The 23,846-nt window shown below is 41.8% G+C and overlaps 2 protein-coding genes across 3 annotated transcripts; one reads left to right on the top strand and one right to left on the bottom strand.

Annotated features, from left to right (window-relative positions):
• The first annotated feature begins 14,564 nt into the window (after window positions 1-14,564).
• On the top strand, window positions 14,565-16,522 carry tmem97 (transmembrane protein 97). Of its 2 annotated transcripts, XM_036965671.1 has the most exons (4): window positions 14,565-14,846; window positions 15,056-15,200; window positions 15,692-15,970; window positions 16,070-16,522. In XM_036965671.1, the coding sequence occupies exons 1-3, from the start codon at window positions 14,730-14,732 to the stop codon at window positions 15,964-15,966; spliced, it is 537 nt and encodes a 178-aa protein (XP_036821566.1). In that variant the 5' UTR covers window positions 14,565-14,729; the 3' UTR covers window positions 15,967-15,970; window positions 16,070-16,522. The 2 variants fall into 2 exon arrangements, with proteins under 2 accessions (XP_036821566.1, XP_021444210.2); XM_021588535.2 differs by having other exon boundaries at window positions 15,692-16,481.
• On the bottom strand, window positions 16,039-23,846 carry LOC110508093 (intraflagellar transport 20 homolog (Chlamydomonas)). Its single transcript, XM_021588536.2, has 5 exons — window positions 23,727-23,846; window positions 19,018-19,179; window positions 18,757-18,842; window positions 18,366-18,469; window positions 16,039-17,302 (listed from the first exon to the last, which is right to left on the bottom strand). Exons 2-5 carry the CDS (start codon window positions 19,142-19,144, stop codon window positions 17,221-17,223), a joined length of 399 nt encoding a protein of 132 aa, XP_021444211.1. The 5' UTR covers window positions 19,145-19,179; window positions 23,727-23,846; the 3' UTR covers window positions 16,039-17,220.

The following is a 23,846-nucleotide window of genomic DNA, read 5'->3' as shown; positions in this document are numbered from 1 at the left end:
CTCACTTTAATCTACAATGTTACCATTTTTGTAAAACGGACAAAGCTGTCCTTGTCTCTGGCTCCCCCTTGTGGATATAGTTGAAAAGGTTTCATCATAAGGTTTGCAGAATATGCATTGCATAAGGTAACGCTTGTCTAGACTGTTAAAGTGTGAAAGTTATTTGACTAACAATTGGTCTAATAATAATGTACCACGTTGCATTGGATAAACACGTTTTTTTTTTGCTATTAGAATTAATAACTTCTCTAGTATGTGCTGAATGCGTATGTATGTGTAATTGTAATTGTATGTGTTATTAAACATGATTATCTACAATATCTAATCACTTGCATAGATCAGCAATACTCAAGAATGTTTACACCAAAACAAGATTAACAAACATATATATTTTTTTAAAGTATGCCTATCTGAGGCCTATACTACGAATGTAGTTCGAAGAGTTAGCAAAAGTAACTTTGGTCAACTCTTGAGTTCAACAACGGGATAACAAGTAGTACGAAAGTGGTTTGCCTTTAATTAGTCAAATTAATTTCTATAGCAACGAATCATTCAGATCTGACCTGCTCCTAGGCAGGCTAACTACATTTATCCGGTATAAAGTGTCCAAACCGCGTGTTGAGGACGCAATAAATCAGATTCTCTCTCGCAAAGACTGCATCATCATCCACTTCGTTTGATAAAATATTTTATTAATCAAACATGTTCGTGTGTTGAATTGTAATGTTAAAATACCTATCACATTGCACATTTAGTAATGAAAAATGCATTTGAAACTTCACGCACAACAAAACTTTTGTATGTCTTAATACAATTATTGTATCGATAGGAGTGGGGAAATAGGTGGTCTTGCATTGATAACTACACCAAAGCAATCACATGAAGACATTACTTCTAAAAGTCTACATCACATAATAGTCTGATGAATTTGCAAAACAATTTGTCTTTCATTTTGATTTCGGGAAATGAAAATGTGGCACAGTTTTTGCCCATGGATTGATGTTTAAGCATTGCCTCAATGAAGAGTTCTGCGTTCGACTAGCCACGTGTAATATGCACACGCAGTTACAACCCTGCTAGATTTAGCGGCAGATGGACAAGCAACCCACTGTAGTAGTACAGATGAAGCCTGAGCTGGAAGGTGAAGATAACTGAAGCTGGCCAGCTTTAGAAAACCCTGCTAATATCTAGCTTGCTTTGTAGTATATCTCTCTGGTGGTATATCTAACTATTTCCAATCAATGGAGGCTGCAGAGGGGAGGAAGCTCATAATAATGGCTGCAAAGACATAAAACGCATGGAAAACATTCCACTCACTCCTCTCCGGACATTACCACAAGCTGGTCCTCCCCAAGTTAGCTGCCACCAAACCTCCCGTGTTTCCAATACATGGAAAATTACACTGTTGTCACTTGACTTCTGACTCTGTAACTGGATCCTGGACCTCCTGACGGGCTGCCCCTAAGCAGTGAGGGTAGGCAACAACATACTCGCTATGCTGACCCTCAACACTGGGCCCCCCTCAGGTGTGCATGCTTAGTCCCCTCCTGTTCACCCACGACTGCTTAGCCGTGCACGACTCCAAGACCATCATTAAGTTTACCGAAGACACAACGATGATGAGACAGCCTATAAGGGAGGAGGTCAGAGACCTGGCAGTGTGGTGCCAGGACAACAACCTCTCCCTCAACATCAGCAAGACAAAGAAGGATTACAGAACTACAGGAAATGGAGGGCCAGGCATGTCCTTATCCACATTGACGTAATTGTAGTGGAGCTGGTCGAGAGCTTCAAGTTCCTTGGGTGTCCACATCACTAAGACATTTTCACAGTCGCGAAGAGGGCTGAAAAGACGTGGCATGGGGCCCTCAGATCCTCAAAACGTCCTACAGCTGCACCATTGAGAGCATCTTGACTGGCTGCATCACCGCCTGGTATGGCAACTGCTTGGCATCCGACCGCAAGGCGCTACAGAGGGTAGTGAGTACGACCCAGTACATCACTGGGGCCGAGCTCCCTGCCATCCAAGAACTCTATACCAGGCGGTGTCAGAGGAAGGCCCTAAAAATTGTCAAAGACCCCAGCCACCCAAGTCATAGACTGTTCTCTCTGCTACCGCACGGCAAGTGGTACTGATGCACCAAGTTTGGAACCAACAGGACCCTGAACATATTCTACCCCCAACTTAAAAGACTGCTAAATCAAATCAAATGTTATTTGCCATATGCTTTGTAAACAACAAGTGTAGACAAAAAAATAAATTTATTTATAAAGCCCTTTTTACATCAGCCGATGTCACAAAGTGCTGTACAGAAACCCAGCCTAAAACCCCAAACAGCAAGCAAAGCAGATGTAGAAGACCTTCCCAACAATGTTTTAGAGAGAAATATTAACACAAGGAATAAATACAGAATGTGTAACGATAACTTGGTCTGTATACACTACTGAGTCCATGTGCAGAGGTACAAGGTAATTGAGGTAGATATGTAAATATAGGTAGGGATAGTTGAGGTAGATATGTAAATATAGGTAGGGATAAAGTGACTAGGCAGCAGGATAGATAATAAACAGTTACAGCAGCTAATGTGATGAGTCACTAAATAGTTAACCAATAGCAGCTACACGGACAATCTGCTTTGACCCTTTTCGCACTTCCTCTTCTGACTCGTTGCATACGCTGCTGTTTATTATCTATCCTGCTGCCTAGTCACTTTATCCCTGCCTATATGTACATATCTACCTCAACTATCCCTACCTATATGTACAGTTTAAGTCAGAAGTTTACATACACCTTAGCCAAATACATTTAAACTCAGTTTTTCACAATTTCTGACATTTAATCCTAGTAAAAATGTCCTGTCTTAGAGGTCAGTTAGGATCACCATTTTATTTTATGAATGTGTAATGTCAGAATAATAGTAGACGGAATGATTTATTTCAGCTTTTATTTCTTTCATCTCATTCTCAGTGGGTCAGACGTTTACATACACTCAATAAATATTTGGTAGCATTGCCTTTGAATTGTTTAACTTGGGTCAAAGGTTTCGGGTAGCCTTCCACAAGCTTCCCACAATAAGGGGTGGATTTTGGCCCATTCCTCCTGACAGAGCTGGTGTAACTGAGTCAGGTTTGTAGGCCTCCTTGCTCGCACATGCTTTTTCAGTTCTGCCCACATATTTTATATAGGATTGAGGTCAGGGCTTTGTGATGGCCACTCCAATACCTTGACTTTGTTGTCCTTAAGACATTTTGCCACAACATTGGAAGTACAGTGCCTTGCGAAAGTATTCGGCCCCCTTGAACTTTGCGACCTTTTGCCACATTTCAGGCTTCAAACATAAAGATATAAAACTGTATTTTTTTGTGAAGAATCAACAACAAGTGGGACACAATCATGAAGTGGAACGACATTTATTGGATATTTCAAACTTTTTTAACAAATCAAAAACTGAAAAATTGGGCGTGCAAAATTATTCAGCCCCTTTACTTTCAGTGCAGCAAACTCTCTCCAGAAGTTCAGTGAGGATCTCTGAATGATCCAATGTTGACCTAAATGACTAATGATGATAAATACAATCCACCTGTGTGTAATCAAGTCTCCGTATAAATGCACCTGCACTGTGATAGTCTCAGAGGTCCGTTAAAAGCGCATCATGAAGAACAAGGAACACACCAGGCAGGTCCGAGATACTGTTGTGAAGAAGTTTAAAGCCGGATTTGGATACAAAAAGATTTCCCAAGCTTTAAACATCCCAAGGAGCACTGTGCAAGCGATAATATTGAAATGGAAGGAGTATCAGACCACTGCAAATCTACCAAGACCTGGCCGTCCCTCTAAACTTTCAGCTCATACAAGGAGAAGACTGATCAGAGATGCAGCCAAGAGGCCCATGATCACTCTGGATGAACTGCAGAGATCTACAGCTGAGGTGGGAGACTCTGTCCATAGGACAACAATCAGTCGTATATTGCACAAATCTGGCCTTTATGGAAGAGTGGCAAGAAGAAAGCCATTTCTTAAAGATATCCATAAAAAGTGTCGTTTAAAGTTTGCCACAAGCCACCTGGGAGACCAAACATGTGGAAGAAGGTGCTCTGGTCAGATGAAACCAAAATTGAACTTTTTGGCAACAATGCAAAACGTTATGTTTGGCGTAAAAGCAACACAGCTGAACACACCATCCCCACTGTCGAACATGGTGGTGGCAGCATCATGGTTTGGGCCTGCTTTTCTTCAGCAGGGACAGGGAAGATGGTTAAAATTGATGGGAAGATGGATGGAGCCAAATACAGGACCATTCTGGAAGAAAACCTGATGGAGTCTGCAAAAGACCTGAGACTGGGACGGAGATTTGTCTTCCAACAAGACAATGATCCAAAACATAAAGCAAAATCTACAATGGAATGGTTCAAAAATAAACATATCCAGGTGTTAGAATGGCCAAGTCAAAGTCCAGACCTGAATCCAATCGAGAATCTGTGGAAAGAACTGAAAACTGCTGTTCACAAATGCTCTCCATCCAACCTCACTGAGCTCGAGCTGTTTTGCAAGGAGGAATGGGAAAAAATTTCAGTCTCTCGATGTGCAAAACTGATAGAGACATACCCCAAGCGACTTACAGCTGTAATCGCAGCAAAAGGTGGCGCTACAAAGTATTAACTTAAGGAGGCTGAATAATTTTGCACGCCCAATTTTTCCGTTTTTGATTTGTTAAAAAAGTTTGAAATATCCAATAAATGTCGTTCCACTTCATGATTGTGTCCCACTTGTTGTTGATTCTTCACAAAAAAATACAGTTTTCTATCTTTATGTTTGAAGCCTGAAATGTGGCAAAAGGTCGCAAAGTTCAAGGGGGCCGAATACTTTTGCAAGGCACTGTATGCTTGGGGTCATTGTCCATTTGGAAGACCCATTTGCGACCAAGCTTTAACTTCCTGACTGATGTCTTGACATGTTGCTTCAATATATCCACACCATTTTCTCTTCCTCATGATGTCATCTATTTTGTGAAGTGCACCAGTCCCTCCTGCAGCAAAGCACCCCCACAACATGATGCTGCCATTATGGCCAAACAGTTCTATTTTTGTTTCATCAGACCAGAGGACATTTCTCCAAAAAGTATGATCTTTGTCCCCATGTGCAGTTGCAAACCGTAGTTTGGCATTTTTATGGCGGTTTTGGAGCAGTGGCTTCTTCCTTGCTGAGGGGCCTTTCAGGTTATGTCGATATAGGACTCGTTTTACTGTGGATAGATACTTATGTACCGGTTTCCTCCAGCATCTTCACAAGGTCCTTTGCTGTTGTTCTGGGATTGATTTGCACTTTTCACACCAAAGTACATTCATCTCTAGGAGACAGAACGCGTCTCCTTCCTGAGCGGTGTGACGGCTGTGTGGTCCCATGGTGTTTATACTTGCATACTATTGCTTGTACAGATGAGGTCTTGGCTGATATCTTTTGATTTTCCCATGATGTCAAGCAAAGAGGAACTGAGTTTGAAGGTAGGCCTTGAAATACATCCAAAGGTACACCTCCAATTGACTCAAATGATGTCAATTAGCATATCAGAAGCTTCTAAAGACATGGCATAATTTTCTGGATGTTTTCAAAGCTGATAAAAGGCACAGTCAATTTAGTGTATGTAAACTTCTGACCCCCTGTAATTGTGATACAGTGAATTATAAGTGAAAGAATCTGTCTGTAAACAGTTGTTGGAAAAATTACTTGTGTCGTGCACAAAGTAGATGTCCTAACCGACTTGCCAAAACTATAGTTTGTTAACAAGACATTTGTGGAGTGGTTGAAAAACGAGTTTTAATGACTCCAACCTAAGTGTAGGTAAACTAGTTTTAATGACTCCAACCTAAGTGCATGTAAACTAGTTTTAATGACTCCAACCTAAGTGTATGTAAACTTCCGACTTCAACTGTACATATCTACCTCAACTATCCCTACCTATATGTACATATCTATCTCAACTACCTCGTACCCCTGCACATGGACTCAAGATGTCAGTATATGTGTCATGTCATATTTATGACCATATTATGACCATTAAGTTCAGTTCAAAGGTTGTATTGTTTTGTGAACTACGATTGTCCCGGCCTTGTTCAGAGATGTAGCCTTGGCCTAGATTTGTAATCGCCAGACATCCTCTCTGAAACATTCTCTTATCACTCTCACAGGTGAGGTTCATTCCAATGTTTTCAGTTTCCACTGTTCTATCAGAGTCCTCTTTTATCCCTTTTATCAGAGTCCTCTTCCTCCCTTTCATCAGAGTCCTCTTCCTCCCTTTCATTAGAGTCCTCTTCCTCCCTTTCATCAGAGTCCTCTTCCTCCCTTTCATTAGAGTCCTCCTCCCTTTCATTAGAGTCCTCTTCCTCCCTTTCATCAGAGTCCTCTTCCTCCCTTTCATCAGAGTCCTCCTCCCTTTCATTAGAGTCCTCTTCCTCCCTTTCATCAGAGTCCTCTTCCTCCCTTTCATCAGTCCTCTTCCTCCCTTTCATCAGAGTCCTCTTCCCCCCTTTCATTAGAGTCCTCTTCCTCCCTTTCATCAGAGTCCTCTTCCTCCCTTTCATTAGAGTCCTCTTCCTCCCTTTCATCAGTCCTCTTCCTCCCTTTCATTAGAGTCCTCTTCCTCCCTTTCATCAGAGTCCTCTTCCTCCCTTTCATCAGAGTCCTCCTCCCTTTCATTAGAGTCCTCTTCCTCCCTTTCATCAGAGTCATCTTCCTCCCTTTCATCAGTCCTCTTCCTCCCTTTCATCAGAGTCCTCTTCCCCCCTTTCATTAGAGTCCTCTTCCTCCCTTTCATCAGAGTCCTCTTCCTCCCTTTCATTAGAGTCCTCTTCCTCCCTTTCATCAGTCCTCTTCCTCCCTTTCATTAGAGTCCTCTTCCTCCCTTTCATCAGTCCTCTTCCTCCCTTTCATCAGAGTCCTCTTCCCCCCTTTCATTAGAGTCCTCTTCCTCCCTTTCATCAGAGTCCTCTTCCTCCCTTTCATTAGAGTCCTCTTCCTCCCTTTCATCAGAGTCCTCTTCCTCCCTTTCATTAGTCCTCTTCCTCCCTTTCAATAGAGTCCTCTTCCTCCCTTTCATCAGTCCTCCCCCTCCGTTTGTCAGAGTCCTCTTCCTCCCTTTCATCAGTCCTCTTCCTCCCTTTCATCAGAGTCCTCTTCCTCCCTTTCATCAGAGTCCTCTTCCTCCCTTTCATCAGTCCTCTTCCTCCCTTTCATCAGAGTCCTCTTCCCCCCTTTCATTAGAGTCCTCTTCCTCCCTTTCATCAGAGTCCTCTTCCTCCCTTTCATTAGTCCTCTTCCTCCCTTTCATCAGTCCTCTTCCTCCCTTTCATCAGTCCTCTTCCTCCCTTTCATTAGTCCTCTTCCTCCCTTTCATCAGAGTCCTCTTCCTCCCTTTCATTAGTCCTCTTCCTCCCTTTCATCAGTCCTCTTCCTCCCTTTCATTAGTCCTCTTCCTCCCTTTCATCAGAGTCCTCTTCCTCCCTTTCATCAGTCCTCTTCCTCCCTTTCATTAGTCCTCTTCCTCCCTTTCATTAGTCCTCTTCCTCCCTTTCATCAGTCCTCTTCCTCCCTTTCATTAGTCCTCTTCCTCCCTTTCATCAGAGTCCTCTTCCTCCCTTTCATCAGTCCTCTTCCTCCCTTTCATTAGTCCTCTTCCTCCCTTTCATCAGAGTCCTCTTCCTCCCTTTCATTAGTCCTCTTCCTCCCTTTCATCAGTCCTCTTCCTCCCTTTCATTAGTCCTCTTCCCCCCTTTCATTAGAGTCCTCTTCCTCCCTTTCATCAGAGTCCTCTTCCTCCCTTTCATCAGAGTCCTCTTCCTCCCTTTCATTAGAGTCCTCTTCCTCCCTTTCATCAGAGTCCTCTTCCTCCCTTTCATTAGAGTCCTCTTCCTCCCTTTCATCAGAGTCCTCTTCCTCCCTTTCATTAGTCCTCTTCCTCCCTTTCAATAGAGTCCTCTTCCTCCCTTTCATCAGTCCTCCCCCTCCGTTTGTCAGAGTCCTCTTCCTCCCTTTCATCAGTCCTCTTCCTCCCTTTCATCAGAGTCCTCTTCCTCCCTTTCATCAGAGTCCTCTTCCTCCCTTTCATCAGTCCTCTTCCTCCCTTTCATCAGAGTCCTCTTCCCCCCTTTCATTAGAGTCCTCTTCCTCCCTTTCATCAGAGTCCTCTTCCTCCCTTTCATTAGTCCTCTTCCTCCCTTTCATCAGAGTCCTCTTCCTCCCTTTCATCAGTCCTCTTCCTCCCTTTCATTAGTCCTCTTCCTCCCTTTCATCAGAGTCCTCTTCCTCCCTTTCATTAGTCCTCTTCCTCCCTTTCATCAGTCCTCTTCCTCCCTTTCATTAGTCCTCTTCCTCCCTTTCATCAGAGTCCTCTTCCTCCCTTTCATCAGTCCTCTTCCTCCCTTTCATTAGTCCTCTTCCTCCCTTTCATTAGTCCTCTTCCTCCCTTTCATCAGTCCTCTTCCTCCCTTTCATTAGTCCTCTTCCTCCCTTTCATCAGAGTCCTCTTCCTCCCTTTCATCAGTCCTCTTCCTCCCTTTCATTAGTCCTCTTCCTCCCTTTCATCAGAGTCCTCTTCCTCCCTTTCATTAGTCCTCTTCCTCCCTTTCATCAGTCCTCTTCCTCCCTTTCATTAGTCCTCTTCCTCCCTTTCATCAGTCCTCTTCCTCACTTTCATCAGTCCTCCCCCTCCGTTTGTCAGACTCCTCTTCCTCCCTTTCATCAGTCCTCTTCCTCCCTTTCATCAGAGTCCTCCTCCCTTTCATTAGAGTCCTCTTCCTCCCTTTCATCAGAGTCCTCTTCCTCCCTTTCATCAGTCCTCTTCCTCCCTTTCATCAGAGTCCTCTTCCTCCCTTTCATCAGTCCTCTTCCTCCCTTTCATCAGAGTCCTCTTCCCCCCTTTCATTAGAGTCCTCCTCCCTTTCATTAGAGTCCTCTTCCTCCCTTTCATCAGAGTCCTCTTCCTCCCTTTCATCAGAGTCCTCCTCCCTTTCATTAGAGTCCTCTTCCTCCCTTTCATCAGAGTCCTCTTCCTCCCTTTCATCAGTCCTCTTCCTCCCTTTCATCAGAGTCCTCTTCCCCCCTTTCATTAGAGTCCTCTTCCTCCCTTTCATCAGAGTCCTCTTCCTCCCTTTCATTAGAGTCCTCTTCCTCCCTTTCATCAGAGTCCTCTTCCTCCCTTTCATCAGAGTCCTCTTCCTCCCTTTCATTAGAGTCCTCTTCCTCCCTTTCATCAGAGTCCTCTTCCTCCCTTTCATTAGAGTCCTCTTCCTCCCTTTCATCAGAGTCCTCTTCCTCCCTTTCATTAGTCCTCTTCCTCCCTTTCATCAGTCCTCCCCCTCCGTTTGTCAGAGTCCTCTTCCTCCCTTTCATCAGTCCTCTTCCTCCCTTTCATCAGAGTCCTCTTCCTCCCTTTCCTCAGAGTCCTCTTCCTCCCTTTCATCAGAGTCCTCTTCCTCCCTTTCATTAGTCCTCTTCCTCCCTTTCATTAGTCCTCTTCCTCCCTTTCATCAGAGTCCTCTTCCTCCCTTTCATTAGTCCTCTTCCTCCCTTTCATCAGTCCTCTTCCTCCCTTTCATCAGTCCTCTTCCTCCCTTTCATTAGAGTCCTCTTCCTCCATTTCATCAGTCCTCTTCCTCCCTTTCATCAGTCCTCCCCCTCCATTTGTCAGAGTCCTCCTCATCTCTTTCATCTGAGTTCACCTTCTCCCTTTTAATTTTATTTTAGCTCTGTTGATGTCCCTTTTCCATCTCTCCCTGGACTATTGGTCCTCTTCCTCCTCTCCTTCACTCTCTTCCTCCACTGGACCACAGTCTTCCTCCTCTCTTTCCTTCACTGGACCATCCATCTCTATTTCAGCCCCTTCCTCATATTCCTCCTCTCTTCCGTTGGTTTAGCAGTAGGAGGGGGTCGGAGGTAGCAATAGGAGGGTGTCGGAGGCAGCAGGAACCACCCGTTGCAGTATTGATGGTGGTATAAAACAATGGTGTCTTCCTGGACAACTCATCATACAACGCTTCATATGAAAAAGCCTTCATATTCTCCAACGAGGTACTACTCAAGATGCAAGGTTAAAAAAAACAGGAATGCATATGATTTGGCCTCAGCTTGCATTTTCTTTACAATCTGCTTTCTGATTTCTTGGGATACGGTGTCAAGGCTAACTTTGCAAAGGTGGCCACGTTGCTCATTGCCAAGTTATTAATCATTCCCGGAAATTCTCGAGCAATTACCTTCCTCTTCTGCTTCCACTCCTTGTTTGTCAGGGAAAGCAACTCTTGATTTTGAATGATTCAATTTTGGGTCGTACGTAATGACAACCTGCAAAATATTATGGAGCAGTCATTAGACCTATATTATGAAAATGCATGTTTACACACAAGTATTTTACTACAGTGAGTGTGGGGGCTAGGTGTTGCAGACACACGTTCTGGACAGTGCAACAGTGCATTCATGCATAGATCAGAAACATTACAAACATATACCACCACCATGCATACGGGTTTCTGATAGAAATGCAGTGGTAATCGACGGCTGTATAAGCTGCTGGTTAATATAGCAAGAGTCAATGTCTCAGAAATTAGACAGCGTTCTAGCTATAAAATTATAGAGGTAACGTTATAGTGTTATAGCTACCTCAACCATAATGTTCTTCTCAGGGGACCTTTGAAGAACCATTGCAACTCTTCTTGGCGCCACTACCTCTAGCTGGTGGGCTTGCTTCCCTGTTGACGCTTTTTCTCAGGGACCTCATTCAAGTCATTACAGTTAGAACACCCAGTCTTGGTAGCATTTCTCCGTAGCTGTGTTCAAATACCCATACTAACATACTGTTTACTACATACTTAATGAGTATATAGTGTTAGTTCATTTTAGTATACTGTAAACAAACAGTATTGTTTCAGTTGAGCGTACTAGAGCTTTGCCTGTCTACCGGAAGTTGATGCTGTTGCTATGCAACCTCTTGCTAGCTTGTTAGCATAGCATTTCGCATCTTCGTAAATTCAATCTCGAGTCCCAGAGTTCCCTCTTGAAGTTCGTAAATCCATACCTTTGTCAGATTGTCAGTTTGTAAATTCAGAACGTTTTGCTCTCAGAGCATTCAGTGTGCGCACACTAGGGGCTCTGGCCGAGGAGTAGGGTTGATCCGTAAGTTCAACAGCAGCCAAGCACCCAAGCTAACTGGCTAATTCCAGACTTTTAAAAAAAAGTATTATTTTTTTTAAAATTAATTTCAAATCAATACATAAAGCACATGAGGGAACACAAGCATACATAGATTACAAACAATAGACAATCGAGCTAGGGGGTACAATATCACATTACAATTACACAAGGACCTTAAGGGACATGCATATACTTACAATTCTAACAGCTTTTTTGTTAGTAGAGCATTTAACCGTCTTAAAATACAGTTCAATTTATTTTTGTAGGGTACAAAGATGTGGTTTTCTGTTTGTAAATTTACATTTGTGTATATGAAATTTGGCCAAAAGAATAATGAAATTAATTACATAAAAATGATTCCGCTTATTTCTATTGTATGTAAAGAATCCAAACAGTACATCTCTCCACAATAGTGTAAAATCTTCATAAATGTGTTCAATTATAAACCTACTGATGTCTTGCCACAGTTTTTTTTACATGCATACAATGCCAAAAAAGATGCACAACTGTTTCTGGGTGGTCATTAGAAAAGGAGCAATTTGAGTTGATGTTTTCCTTAAACTTCTTCATATAGTGGTTGGCAGGATAATATTTATGAATAATTTTAAAGGAAACTTCCTTAATTTTGTTAACAAGTAGGTATGTGTGTGGCAACATCCAAACTTTTTTCCAACAGATATTCTCAATAAATCCATTCCAATAAGGCATGACATAAGGTATAGATAGATACAACATCCTGCTGAAACAAGGTTCATATTGCTCTGTTGTTGAATGGACCAAAAGAGAAACAAATCTTTCCTACTGATGAGTCAACAGGGTCAACAGAAGGTAGGCTCTGAGGGTCAGGTCTTGACAGGTTCCTGAATAACATAGCAACACCTGAGGGAATGGCATCTAAAACAATTGCAAAATCTTTAGGTGTTACAGGGACCTTGTAAAGTGATAAGAATTCTTTATAACTGAGTAAAAGACCCTCTGCATTTGGCTCACCAATAGGATATTATTTTGGAACCAATATTCTAAAAACAGAGAGGTATTTTTATACAATATATCCCGATTATTCTATATATAATATCTGTGTGGAGAAAAATTATGTTTATAAATTAAGGACCATGACAAGAAAACCTGCCGATGAAAAGCAGAAAGTTTCACTGGAACTTTGTCAATATTATAATTGCAAAACAACATGAAGTTAAGGCCACCAAAAGTAGAGAAGACATGATGAGGAATAAAATTCCAGATAGAAGTGGGTCTTCTTAGAAATTGTTTTATCCAATTGATCTTAAAAGTATTATTTAAAGTAGTAAAATCCATAAAATTCAGTCCACCATTCTCATAAGTGTTCATTACAACAGTTTTCTTAATGTAATGGGTACGGTTTCTCCAAAGAAAGTTGAAAAGCATCTGGTCTATCTCCTTGCTTATTTTACGGTCAAGATATAAAGATAGCGCACCGTATGTTAGTCTAGAGATGCCTTCAGCCTTGGTTATTAGGACTCTACCTTTTAAAGATAGGTCCCTCTGTAGCCATTGATTTAGTTTCTTCTGGGTTTTTTTAATAAGAGGGTTAAAATTTAGTAAGCCTCTAGACTTCTGATCCTTTGTAATGGTTATGCCTAAATATGTAAGTTCTTCTTTTACTGGAATACCATAATATGAAGGTGTCACACAATCTTTGACAGCCATGAGTTCACATTTATTAATGTTAAGATAAAGACCAGACGCTTTGGAAAAGGATTGTATCACATTGATCGATATGGGAATTTGGTTAGCATCTTTCAGAAAAAGTGTAGTATCGTCAGCCAGCTGGCTTATAATAATGTCTTTACCAGCTCTGGAGATACCTTGTACAGGACTATTAGTTAAAGAATTTGCAAGAAGTTGGTTGATTAATAAAAACAGGTACGGAGAGATAGGACAACCTTGCCTAATTCCTCTCTTTAACTCAAATCTAGGTGAGGTGCCATATTTCAATTTGATAGAGCTGTTACCATTTGCATAGAGAGTCTTAATAGCCTTACAGAAAAAATCCCCAAAGCCAAGTCTCTCAAGGGAGTGGAAGAGAAACTGATGCTCTACTGTGTCAAATGCTTTATAAAAATCTAAAAATAATATGAAGCTATCCTCAGTTATTAGGTCTGAGTAGTCAAGTACGTCTAATACTAGTCTGACATTGTTAGAAATATGTCTGTTCCTCATGAAGCCAGACTGTGTTTCATCAATGATTGCATCCAGGACTTCTTTAATTATTTTTGCAAGTAGTAAGGCTAATATCTTATAGTCATTATTAAGAAGACAAATTGGACGCCAGTTATCGATGAGCAGCACTTCTTTTTTAGGCTTAGGTATCAGTGTTATTAACCCCTGACTCATTGTAGGAGGGAGAACATTGTTTTTAATACTCTCTAAAAAGACTTCAAATAGGAAGGGAGCTACTTGTTCCAGACACAAATGAGAGAACACCTCACTCTGACCATTTTGCTCTCCCTAGCAGAGCTGGTTAGGCTGTTTTCATGTTATCCAGAGCATTGGTGACTGACTGTAACTGTGCTGCTGGCAACAATTGAATTTCTCTTTTTTTTTGCCAACGTTTACTGACACTGGCCATAATCAACGGGTGTTGTCCAGCCCAGCATTTGTAAATTCATCAATTATTCTGCGCGAGTGCACTGAAATCGGAGTAGATGGACAGAATCAACTATGTCCGTTGAAACGCACGACTATACCACTTAGCTAAGAATGATGTGAATAATCAAGTCAATAAGTCAACAACAAGTCAATAAGTCAACAACAAGTCAATAAGTCAACAAGGCAAGAAAATAGCCTTGCCGACCCCCCCCCCCCCCCCCCCCCTTCTAATTTCCTTGGTTTTGTGGCTAGTCAAATACTTTCTATAGAACAAACTTCACGTAGGCAACCCGAAATGAATAATTAATGTATGTGTGTTATATTAAACATAGAGGACGGAGTAAAATGTAGGCAAGCAATAAACATTTCAGAACAACTAGTCGAATAAGACATGGGAGAGATGACGAATTTTGGCAAATATATTTATTTATGGACTAATACACTTCAAACAAATAGCCAACCCGAAAACTGCAGACATTACTACTGCTTCCCCCGCGATCAAAACGACATAAATTAAATGAAACGCAGCCTAACATGATCAGAAATCTCAACTAGCAAGCGAGTCACAGCAATGAAGCATTGAGTGTCGCGCTAAAATGACGTGTCCTTTCACGCTATAGCGCCTGGTTCAATTCTATTTATCTACCTCCCTAGGCTTGAAGTAATTCCTGGTCGAGGAAGGAAGGTTGCTCCATGTTTAAAATGTTTTAAACAGAGCCTCCATATTCAGTACCGCCCCTCAGCTAGATCAACCAAGCAAAAGGGCCAATAGAATCGAACCATTCAACGTGCGCTGCCACGACACTAGCCCATCCCCCTTTTCCTTCAACGTTGGGAAATTCGCATGCGTTCTCGATAACATCTAAATTAAAGCTTAGAGATAGCTGTTTATATTGCTGGTGTATCTTTCATTTGATTCAATATGGGTATCCTTCGTATATTAGAAATTATATTTGTCTTTTATTTTGCTTCTCACATTCCTATTACATTATTCATTGATCTTCAAGCGTTGCTTCCTGCGCAGATGTATCCTCAACAGGTAACGTTAATAACGACGTTAAATTCGACATGTTTAATTGACTCGTGTGTAGTAGTAGGTCCTTGAAGGAAAGGTTGTAGTGGGTGACGGTGACTGCGTCATATCACCATATTTATTTTGGAGTGGGATGTTGGAAATCACTTGTAACAACCGATATGCCTATAGCGATGCACCATTGAGTGTTTACAAAATATACATATATTTTACAGCTGAAAGATGTTTTGAGATGGTATGGGGCTGAGTTCAGAGACCCCATGATGCTGGATCCCCCCACCTGGTTCAAGTCCTTCATCTTCTGCGAAGCTCTGGTTCAAACACCCTTCTTCCCCATAGCTGCATACGCCTTCCTGAAAGGTCAGATAACAATGGGATTCGTCCCAAATGGCACCCTTTCCCCTTTAGTTCAGTACTTTGGACGAAAGAGGGCAAAACTCGCGCACTACATAGGGAATAGGGTGCCATTTGGGACGACCATAATGTCTAGCAAATTAATGTAACAAAAAAATAAATAATCTGTGGTATTTGGAATTACAACATAAAAGCCCATGTTGCAAAATACCTTTGATTTGGCACGTTGTAGATAGTCATTTAGTTGTGTAACTCAAGAGTGACCTCTAGTGGATGCCCATTCCTTAACACCCCTCTATCAGTATATTGTATCCCAAATGGCACCTTCTGTCCCACTACTTTTGACCAGGGCCCTGATTATAAAAGTAGTGCACTATATAGGGAATAGGACACAGACGTTGTCATAAAAATCAGACATGACGACAAGGCAGGTAAGTCTGTCATAACACTGGAGGGAATCAACCTAATTCTGTTCCATCAACCATCCTCTCTTCCAGGAGGCTGCAAGTGGATCAGGACTCCGGCCATTGTGTATTCCACCCACGTAGTCACCACCCTGGTCCCCATCCTAGCCCACATCCTCTACTACACCTTCCCCACAGAGCCCCACCCTGGTCCCCAGACCCAGAAGGAGCGTTACACCCTGGCAGCTATTTACGCTCCGTACCTCCTGATTCCTCTGATGCTGCTGTTCACAATGCTCTTCAGCTCAGCTTACAACACCAACACTCAGGGAGGAAAGGGCTCAGCTAAGGCCAAGAAGAGCAAATAAAAGACACTCATTTCTAGCCTGAGTGCCAGTCTGTTTGTGCTATTGTCCAACTCCATTGCTGTCCTTGTCACCTGTTTGGTTTTTGATGGCACAAACAGATTGGCACTCGGGCTACTAATCCACCTGTACATTCTGTAATACACTGTACTGTGTTACCCAGCGGTCTGTCCAGGCGATCATACCTCTTAGTCTACAGTATTCATTTTCAGTGATTTTTTTCTCTCCCTCTTCTCCTCAAGTGATGAATTGTCAATTGGTACATTTCAAGTCAATAAAACATCATAGGTACGTTAAACATTCTTAACAATTCATATTGTTTTGATCATCACAGATTAGCAATAGTCAAGAATATTGGACACCCAAGAGAATCAAAATGTGCAAATCCTTTTTTATTTCAAGTATATCTCATCTTTTGATGAAGTTGGTCCACTAAGTTGGTTTACTAACTTTTAACATGGATAAGATGAATGCAGAGGAGGATGATATTTACTGTAAACATAAAATAATATACCTTTGAAATGTACTTCACTTTAAAAAATAAATAAAATGGTATACACTGGCCTGAAATTCCAATAAGCCACCTGAGGGTAAATGTGTTGGTGTAGTACCACAGACACAGGTGAAATGATAAAACTGTGAATGTATTCGTACCTTAGATGTAAAACAGAATTAAGATACACATGGGATGGGATATGGGGGGGGGGGGGGGGGGGGGGGGCAACACAGCAAAAAATAAAATTGTTTTCAAAAATCATGAAATGTACAGTAACATGCACATACTGTACTTTGTTTTTCCACTTGTAGAAAAAAGGTAATAAAACTAATCTATACAGAGTAATTATTCAGTATTAAATAGTATAAATAAATTCCTTCATATATAAATAGCTTTCTTCCCCATTTTGGTTAACTTACATACTGTAGTGTTGTGAAATCTATAGAGCCTCGGGTTTGAACTATATTCAAGCATTCCAACACTTAAAATGCTAAAAATAGGGGGATTTTCACTTAGACACCTGCTAGTGAAATACATTTGAAGGTGTTCTACAGTTTCATGCATGTAGTCTGTCTGTCGGTGTCTGGGCCAAACCTGTGTTTTAGTTGGAACAGTTTTGGATTGCTTGTGAAGTGTGTGAGAGAGGTTATTGTGTTTTCAGATGAGCGATTCCCGTTAACCCATAGTGTAGTGGATATCACCCATAGAAAAACAATACAGGCACCCTGGAAACGTGGTCACTAACACACACACGTCGGGCCTTATTTCTGTAGAATGAACTGTTCGATAAACTCATTCTGCTCAGCCTCCACTTTGGAGAGAGCTTCGTACTCAATGCGGTACCTGGAAGAGATTACAAACAAACACAAACTTAATTAAACCCCAGTAATTAACTGACTGACTGGCAGGTCAACCGCTGAGAATGAGACACTAACTAAATAGATTTCCACATCGTTAGCGATTTCACAAAGAGACTTGACCTCAGTCATACATTTCTTGCCTAATACATTTTACCAATCACGTTTGTTTCTGCCCTAGAGGCACATTTTACCAACCAGCTGTCCTCAGTACAATATATATATTTTTTTTAACTAGTCAGCCTGGGTGCCAGTCTGTTTCTAGTCTCTTTAATATAGCCTGGGTGCCAGTCTCTCTCTAGTCTCTTTAATATAGCCTGGGTGCCAGTCTGTTTCTAGTAATATAGCCTGGGTTGCCAGTCTGTTTCTAGTCCCTTTAGTATAGCCTGGGTGCCAGTCTGTTTCTAGTAATATAGCCTGGGTTGCCAGTCTGTTTCTAGTCTCTTTAATATAGCCTGGGTGCCAGTCTGTTTCTGGTCCCTTTAATATAGCCTGGGTGCCAGTCTGTTTCTAGTCTCTTTAATATAGCCTGGGTGCCAGTCTGTTTCTAGTCTCTTTAATATAGCCTGGGTGCCAGTCTGTTTCTGGTCCCTTTAATATAGCCTGGGTGCCAGTCTGTTTCTAGTCTCTTTAATATAGCCTGGGTGCCAGTCTGTTTCTAGTCTCTTTAATATAGCCTGGGTGCCAGTCTGTTTCTGGTCTCTTTAATATAGCCTGGGTGCCAGTCTGTTTCTGGTCTCTTTAATATAGCCTGGGTGCCAGTCTGTTTCTGGTCTCTTTAATATAGCCTGGGTGCCAGTCTGTTTCTAGTCTCTTTAATATAGCCTGGGTGCCAGTCTGTTTCTGGTCTCTTTAATATAGCCTGGGTGCCAGTCTGTTTCTAGTCTAATATAGCCTGGGAGCCAGTCTGTTTCTGCGCTCTTGCCAACTCCTTATGGAATTGTCCTCCCAAACATGTTTGGCTTGACAATGGATTGGGCAAAAGCACGAACAGATCTGGGACCAGGCTAGCGAGATCCGATCTGGGACCAGGCTACAAGTATTCTTACCTCTCCAGCTGCATCTTCTTCTCTGCTATCAGGGCCTGGAGCTGCTGTTGCTGGGCTTCCCTCTGCTTGGCCACAGACTTCAACAGGTTCCTGGCTCCAATAGCCTGGGAGAAGGAGGGCAGTGCAGCAGCATGTCGTTCACCCAGATAAGAAGCCCTCAGTCATTCCCACAGAAAAGTGCAGCAAGTGTACTCAGTGGCCTAGCTAGCTAGCAGTCAAAGTACACCGTTTTGTTTTCAACCTGAAATTGCTTGCAGATTGTAGAGCCAGCGGTCACGTTGATCTGACTGACACGTTAAAAACAATTGACTTTGAACGAGCGAACAAAAAGTATGGCATCGGTGTGTGTCTGAGCCCTGTCAAGATGGACTAAGAAACTCACAACCCTTACCTTCATCTTTTCTGTCTCTGCCTCTTTTGCCAATTCATCCACCAGCTCAATGAGACCACCCACTATCTTCTGAAACTGGCCGATTTCTATGTATTGAATGAATGCACGAAAGTTAGTAAAACACTATTTGGTAAATTAGGTGTCAACAACATTTGAAGAACGCAGTTTTAACATTAAGAACGTGTGCGAGTGTACATCTCCACAATATGAAACTCAACACCAATGGTACATTCCAAATGAAGCTAAATGGAATGCTCTTACTGTCAACAAAGTCTTCACACTCCTCCTTGAGCTCCCTGGTCTTCTGGTCCACCTCTGGTTCCAGCACCCGTAGCTTGTTGAGCTCATCAAAATGAAGACCAGCTTCAGCCAACGGGTCTTTCGCCATGGCCACAAGGCCTGTCTCCAAGATGGGGGGTGGGGCTGAAACACAGCATTAATACCATGAGATGCCCTGGATATACAGATGCCTTAAAATATCATTTAACCTTTATTTATCCAGCATCTCAACAGTCTAAAGTGGCTTCCTTTCCTCATCTGCATTTGATCTAAAAGGGAGGAATAGGTGAAAGACAACTTGTGGGCTTGTATTATTTTAGTCATGTCTGTCACATTAGTATAGCAACGGGCATTCCCCCGCCTACCTGAGGGTCTGTCTTTTTCAGCCATCTATTCCCCCGTGTTAGGAGTGCTAAAATCCACTTGAATCTCGCTGTATCAATTGCTTTCATTTTACCCCCTGCGGCTCTTTATTAACACTCTTGCTTGTGCCTGTTGTCGTCGTCGTCGTCCCTCCCCCCCCCCCGTTAACATTACGACCGCGGAAATGTTTCTAATGACCTGTCAAACACACCCTGGGAATGGGTGAAACGGGCTCCATGGAATATATTGTCTTTCCGTTGATTCTATAAGCACGCTAACATGCTGACCACACCGCTCGCGTTACGCCTTCATTGGTTTTTAGGAGCATATACCCACGTGGGTGACTGAAAGATGAACTGGAGGTTTACACTCCTGTCCAGTTGGTAGTGGTCATGTACCTTAAAGTTGGTAGCCAACTGCCATATAAAGTCCAAAGGAGAAGAAGCCTGAAGGAGGAGAGATCACTAGAAACAAACTCGGTTTACCCTTTTATCTGTGGATTAATTGTCGGAGTAGAGGACCTTGTGCATTTCAGGTAAAATAACAACCCAATGTTTATATCCCAGGACAAATTAGCTAGCAACAGCAAGCTAGCATTCATTGGCATGAATGTTTGTTTTGATATTTCCACCTGCGTGTCCTGATTGCGTCTGGTGTGGATGGACAAAAATCAACATTCAGACGCACGCGCGCCCGGTCTAGACAGCATGTACCATACCAGTAAAAAAATGTGTGGACAAATCAAAATATATTTGAGATTCTTTAAAGTAGCCACCCTATGCATTGATGACAGCTTTGCACACTCTTGGCATTCTCTCAACCAGCTTCACCTGGAATGTTTTTCCAACAGTCTTGGAGGAGTTCCCACATATGCTGAGCACTTGTTGGCTCCTTTTCCCTCACTCTGCGGTCCAATTCATCCCAAACATCAATTGGGTTGAGGTCGGGTGATTGTGGAAGCCAGGTCATCTGATGCAGCATTGACTCTCCTTCTTGGTCAAATAGCCCTTACACAGCCTGAAGGTGTGTTGGGTCATTGTCCTGTTGAAAAACAAATGATAGTCCCACTAAGCGCAAACCAGATGGGATGGCGTATCACTGCAGAATGCTGTGGTAGACATGCTGTTTAAGTGTGCCTGGAATTCTAAATAAATCACTGACAGCGTCACCAGCAAAGCACCCCCACAACATCACACCTCCTCCATGCTTCACGGTGGGAACCACACATGCAGAGATCCATTAACCTACTCTGCATCTCACAAAGACACGGCAGTTGGAAGCAAAAATCTCAAATGTGGAATCATAGAACAGATTTCTACTGGGCTGATGTCCATTGTTTCTTGGCCCAAGCAAGTCTTCGTATTGGTGTCCTTTAGTACTGGTTTCTTTTTAGCAATTCGACCATGAAGGCCTGATTCACAGTCTCCTCTGAACAGTTGATGTTGAGATGTGTCTGTTACTTGAACTCTGAAGCATTTATTTCAGCTGCAATTTCTGAGGCTGTTAACTCTAATGAACTGATCCTCTGCAGCAGAGGTAACTTCCTTTCCTGTGGTGGTCCTCATGAGAGCCAGTTTCATCATAGCGCTTGATGGAACTTGCAAAGTTCTTGAAATTTTTCAGATTGCCTGACATTCATGTCTTAAAGTAATGATGGACTGTCATTTCTCTTTGCTTATTTGAGCTGTTCTTGCCATAATATGAACTTGGTCTTTTATCAAATAGGGCTATCTTCTGTATACCACCCCTACCTTGTCACAACATAACTGGCTCAAACACATTAAGAAGGAAAGAAATTCCACAAATTAACTTTAACAAGGCACACCTGTTAATTGAAAAAGATCAAGGACAACAACCACTCAAGCCACTGCCTGTTCACCCCGTTATCATCCAGAAGGCGAGGTCAGTACAGGCGCATCAAAGCTGGGACTGAGAGACTGAACAACAGCTTCTATCTCAAGGCCATCAGACTGTTAAATAGCCATCACTAGCACAGAGAGGCTGCTGCCTATATACACAGACTTGAAATCATTGGCCACTGTAATAATGTTTACATATATTGCATTACTAATCTCTTATGTATATACTGCATTCTATACTATTCTACTGTATCTTAGTCTATGCCGCTCTGACATTGCTCGTCCATATATTTATATATTCTTAATTCCATTAATTTACTTAGATTTGTGTGTATTGGGTAATGTTGTGAAATTGTTAGATATTACTTGTTAGATAGTGCTGCACTGTCGGAACTAGAAGCACAAGCATTTCGCTACACCCGCAATAACATCTGCTAAACACATGTATGTGCCCAATAACATTTTATGTGAAATGCATTCCAGGTGACTACCTCATGAAGCTGGTTGAGAGAATGCTAAGTGTGCAAAGTTGTCATCAAGGCAAAGGGTGGCTACTTTGAAGAATCTCAAATATTATGATTTGTTTAACACTTTTTTAGTTATTACATGATTCCATATGTGTTATTTCATGGTTTTGATGTCTTCACTATTATTCTACAATGTAGAAAATAGTAAAAATAAATCCTGGAATGAGTAGATGTCCAAACTTTTGACTGGTACTGTAAGTGTCAAGACGGTGCGTTTAATCACAAAAAACGCTCCTATGTGCAAATCTTTATGGCAGTCATTTTACTCAAGGCCCTTGGAAATGACCCGCATATCTGCAGTCATAACAAAATGTACAGAGCAATATATCGATTTACACATACAAATGTTTGTGAATAGTGAATTGCACTTGTGGATAGTGATTTAACTAGGCAAGTCAGTTAAGAACAAATTCTTATTAACAGTGACGGCCTAGGAACAGTGTGTTAACTGCCTTGTTCAGGGGCAGAATGACAGATTTTTACCTTGTCAGCTCAGGATTCGATCTAGCAACCCTTCGGTTACTAGCCCAACACTCTAACCACTAGGCTCCCTGCTGCCCCTTTGTGGATAGTGGTTTACATTTGTGGATTGGTACTTATTTGTACAGATCATTGGTGATTTACATTTGTGTAAATATGACCTCTTTCTATAGATCTAATTTAACTGTACAGTGTGTGTGTGTGTATATATATATATATATATAAGAATATGTAAATATTTGTCATAATCTCGGTGTCTTTCCAATATCACTCCTATTTTATTTTGGAATTTTTGGAATCTTTATCCATTGTCCAACTGTTACATTTATTACAATTATTATTAAAATAAAAATTAAAGTTTTACAACGACCGATGATGATGCTTCATTAGTAAACTTGGGGAGTAGGAGTTGAGAAAATACTTTTTACTTTTTTAATTAAAAAAAATTGAGAAAATAAGCCAGAATCCCGTCTTGTGTTGTGACAGACAGGGATAATGTTAGTTAGGAAAATATTGTTCACACTATTATTATTTTTTTTAAACACACACCATTTGATTCTGTGACCTTTGACTAATCACTAGCTAACTATCTGATATAATTAGTTGTTGGCACATATGCGATCACCTTTAATCTGCGCTAGCCAGCTGCTTCTTTGGCAACGTACTCTATAACTAGCTAACGTTAGCTATAATTTACAACCAGAAGGGCTCTCACTAACTAATTTACACACATACATACATACATACATACATATATATTCTCTATAGTTACTTACCAAGACTGCTATCACGATAGACAGCAAGCTAATTAGCTTTATCACAGCTTGTTCTGATGTCCTTATCGGACTGTCAATGTTATGGGCTAACTGGATAATAGAGGAAGAGCTAGGTAGCATTAGCTAACTGGATAATAGAGGAAGAGGATAGCCAGTAGCAGGGCTAGCTAGGTAGCATTAGCTAACTGGATAATAGAGGAAGAGGCTAGCAACTGGCCAGTAGCAGGGCTAGCTAGGTAGCATTAGCTAACTGGATAATAGAGGAAGAGGCTAGTAACTTGCCAGTAGCAGGGCTAGCTAGGTAGCATTAGCTAACTGGATAATAGAGGAAGAGGCTAGAAACTAGCCAGTAGCAGGGCTAGCTAGGTAGCATTAGCTAACTGGATAATAGAGGAAGAGGCTAGAAACTAGCCAGTAGCAGGGCTAGCTAGGTAGCATTAGCTAACTGGATAATAGAGGAAGAGGATAGCAACTAGCCAGTAGCAGGGCTAGCTAGGTAGCATTAGCTAACTGGATAATAGAGGAAGAGGCTAGTAACTAGCCAGTAGCAGGGCTAGCTAGGTTACATTAGCTAACTGTTTTAGCTATCCTACTAGGTATTTCATCGTGTGCTGCTGCTTACAAACTGTACAAAAGTCAAATCATTATTGTCTACAAGTGAGAATTCAAGTCAGTCTTTCACTTACCTTAAATGTATTTCAATTTGATATCAATGTTGTGATCTATGTGGCATAATCCACAGGGGACCGTCTCAGAGGGGGGAAACAGTCGTGTTTGGCCATGGGATGTACCTTCCGGGAGGGAGG

The sequence above is a fragment of the Oncorhynchus mykiss genome, chromosome 27 (genome assembly GCF_013265735.2).
Source record: "Oncorhynchus mykiss isolate Arlee chromosome 27, USDA_OmykA_1.1, whole genome shotgun sequence".
Classification (NCBI taxonomy): Eukaryota; Metazoa; Chordata; class Actinopteri; order Salmoniformes; family Salmonidae; genus Oncorhynchus; species Oncorhynchus mykiss.
The sequence above is the reverse complement of the archived record's forward strand: the minus strand, read 5'-3'. Positions and strand labels throughout refer to the sequence as shown.

Coding starts and splice junctions, on each gene's coding strand:
- LOC110508093 (XM_021588536.2), bottom strand. CDS start 19,144: ATGGCGAAAGACCCGTTGGCTGAAGCTGGTCTTCATTTTGATGAGCTC. Junction 18,470..18,756: donor CAGAGACAGAAAAGATGAAG/GTAAGGGTTGTG, acceptor TCCTTCTCCCAG/GCTATTGGAGCCAGGAACCT. Junction 17,303..18,365: donor AAGAAGATGCAGCTGGAGAG/GTAAGAATACTT, acceptor AATCTCTTCCAG/GTACCGCATTGAGTACGAAG.
- tmem97 (XM_036965671.1), top strand. CDS start 14,730: ATGGGTATCCTTCGTATATTAGAAATTATATTTGTCTTTTATTTTGCT. Junction 14,847..15,055: donor CGCAGATGTATCCTCAACAG/GTAACGTTAATA, acceptor TATATTTTACAG/CTGAAAGATGTTTTGAGATG. Junction 15,201..15,691: donor TGCATACGCCTTCCTGAAAG/GTCAGATAACAA, acceptor CCTCTCTTCCAG/GAGGCTGCAAGTGGATCAGG.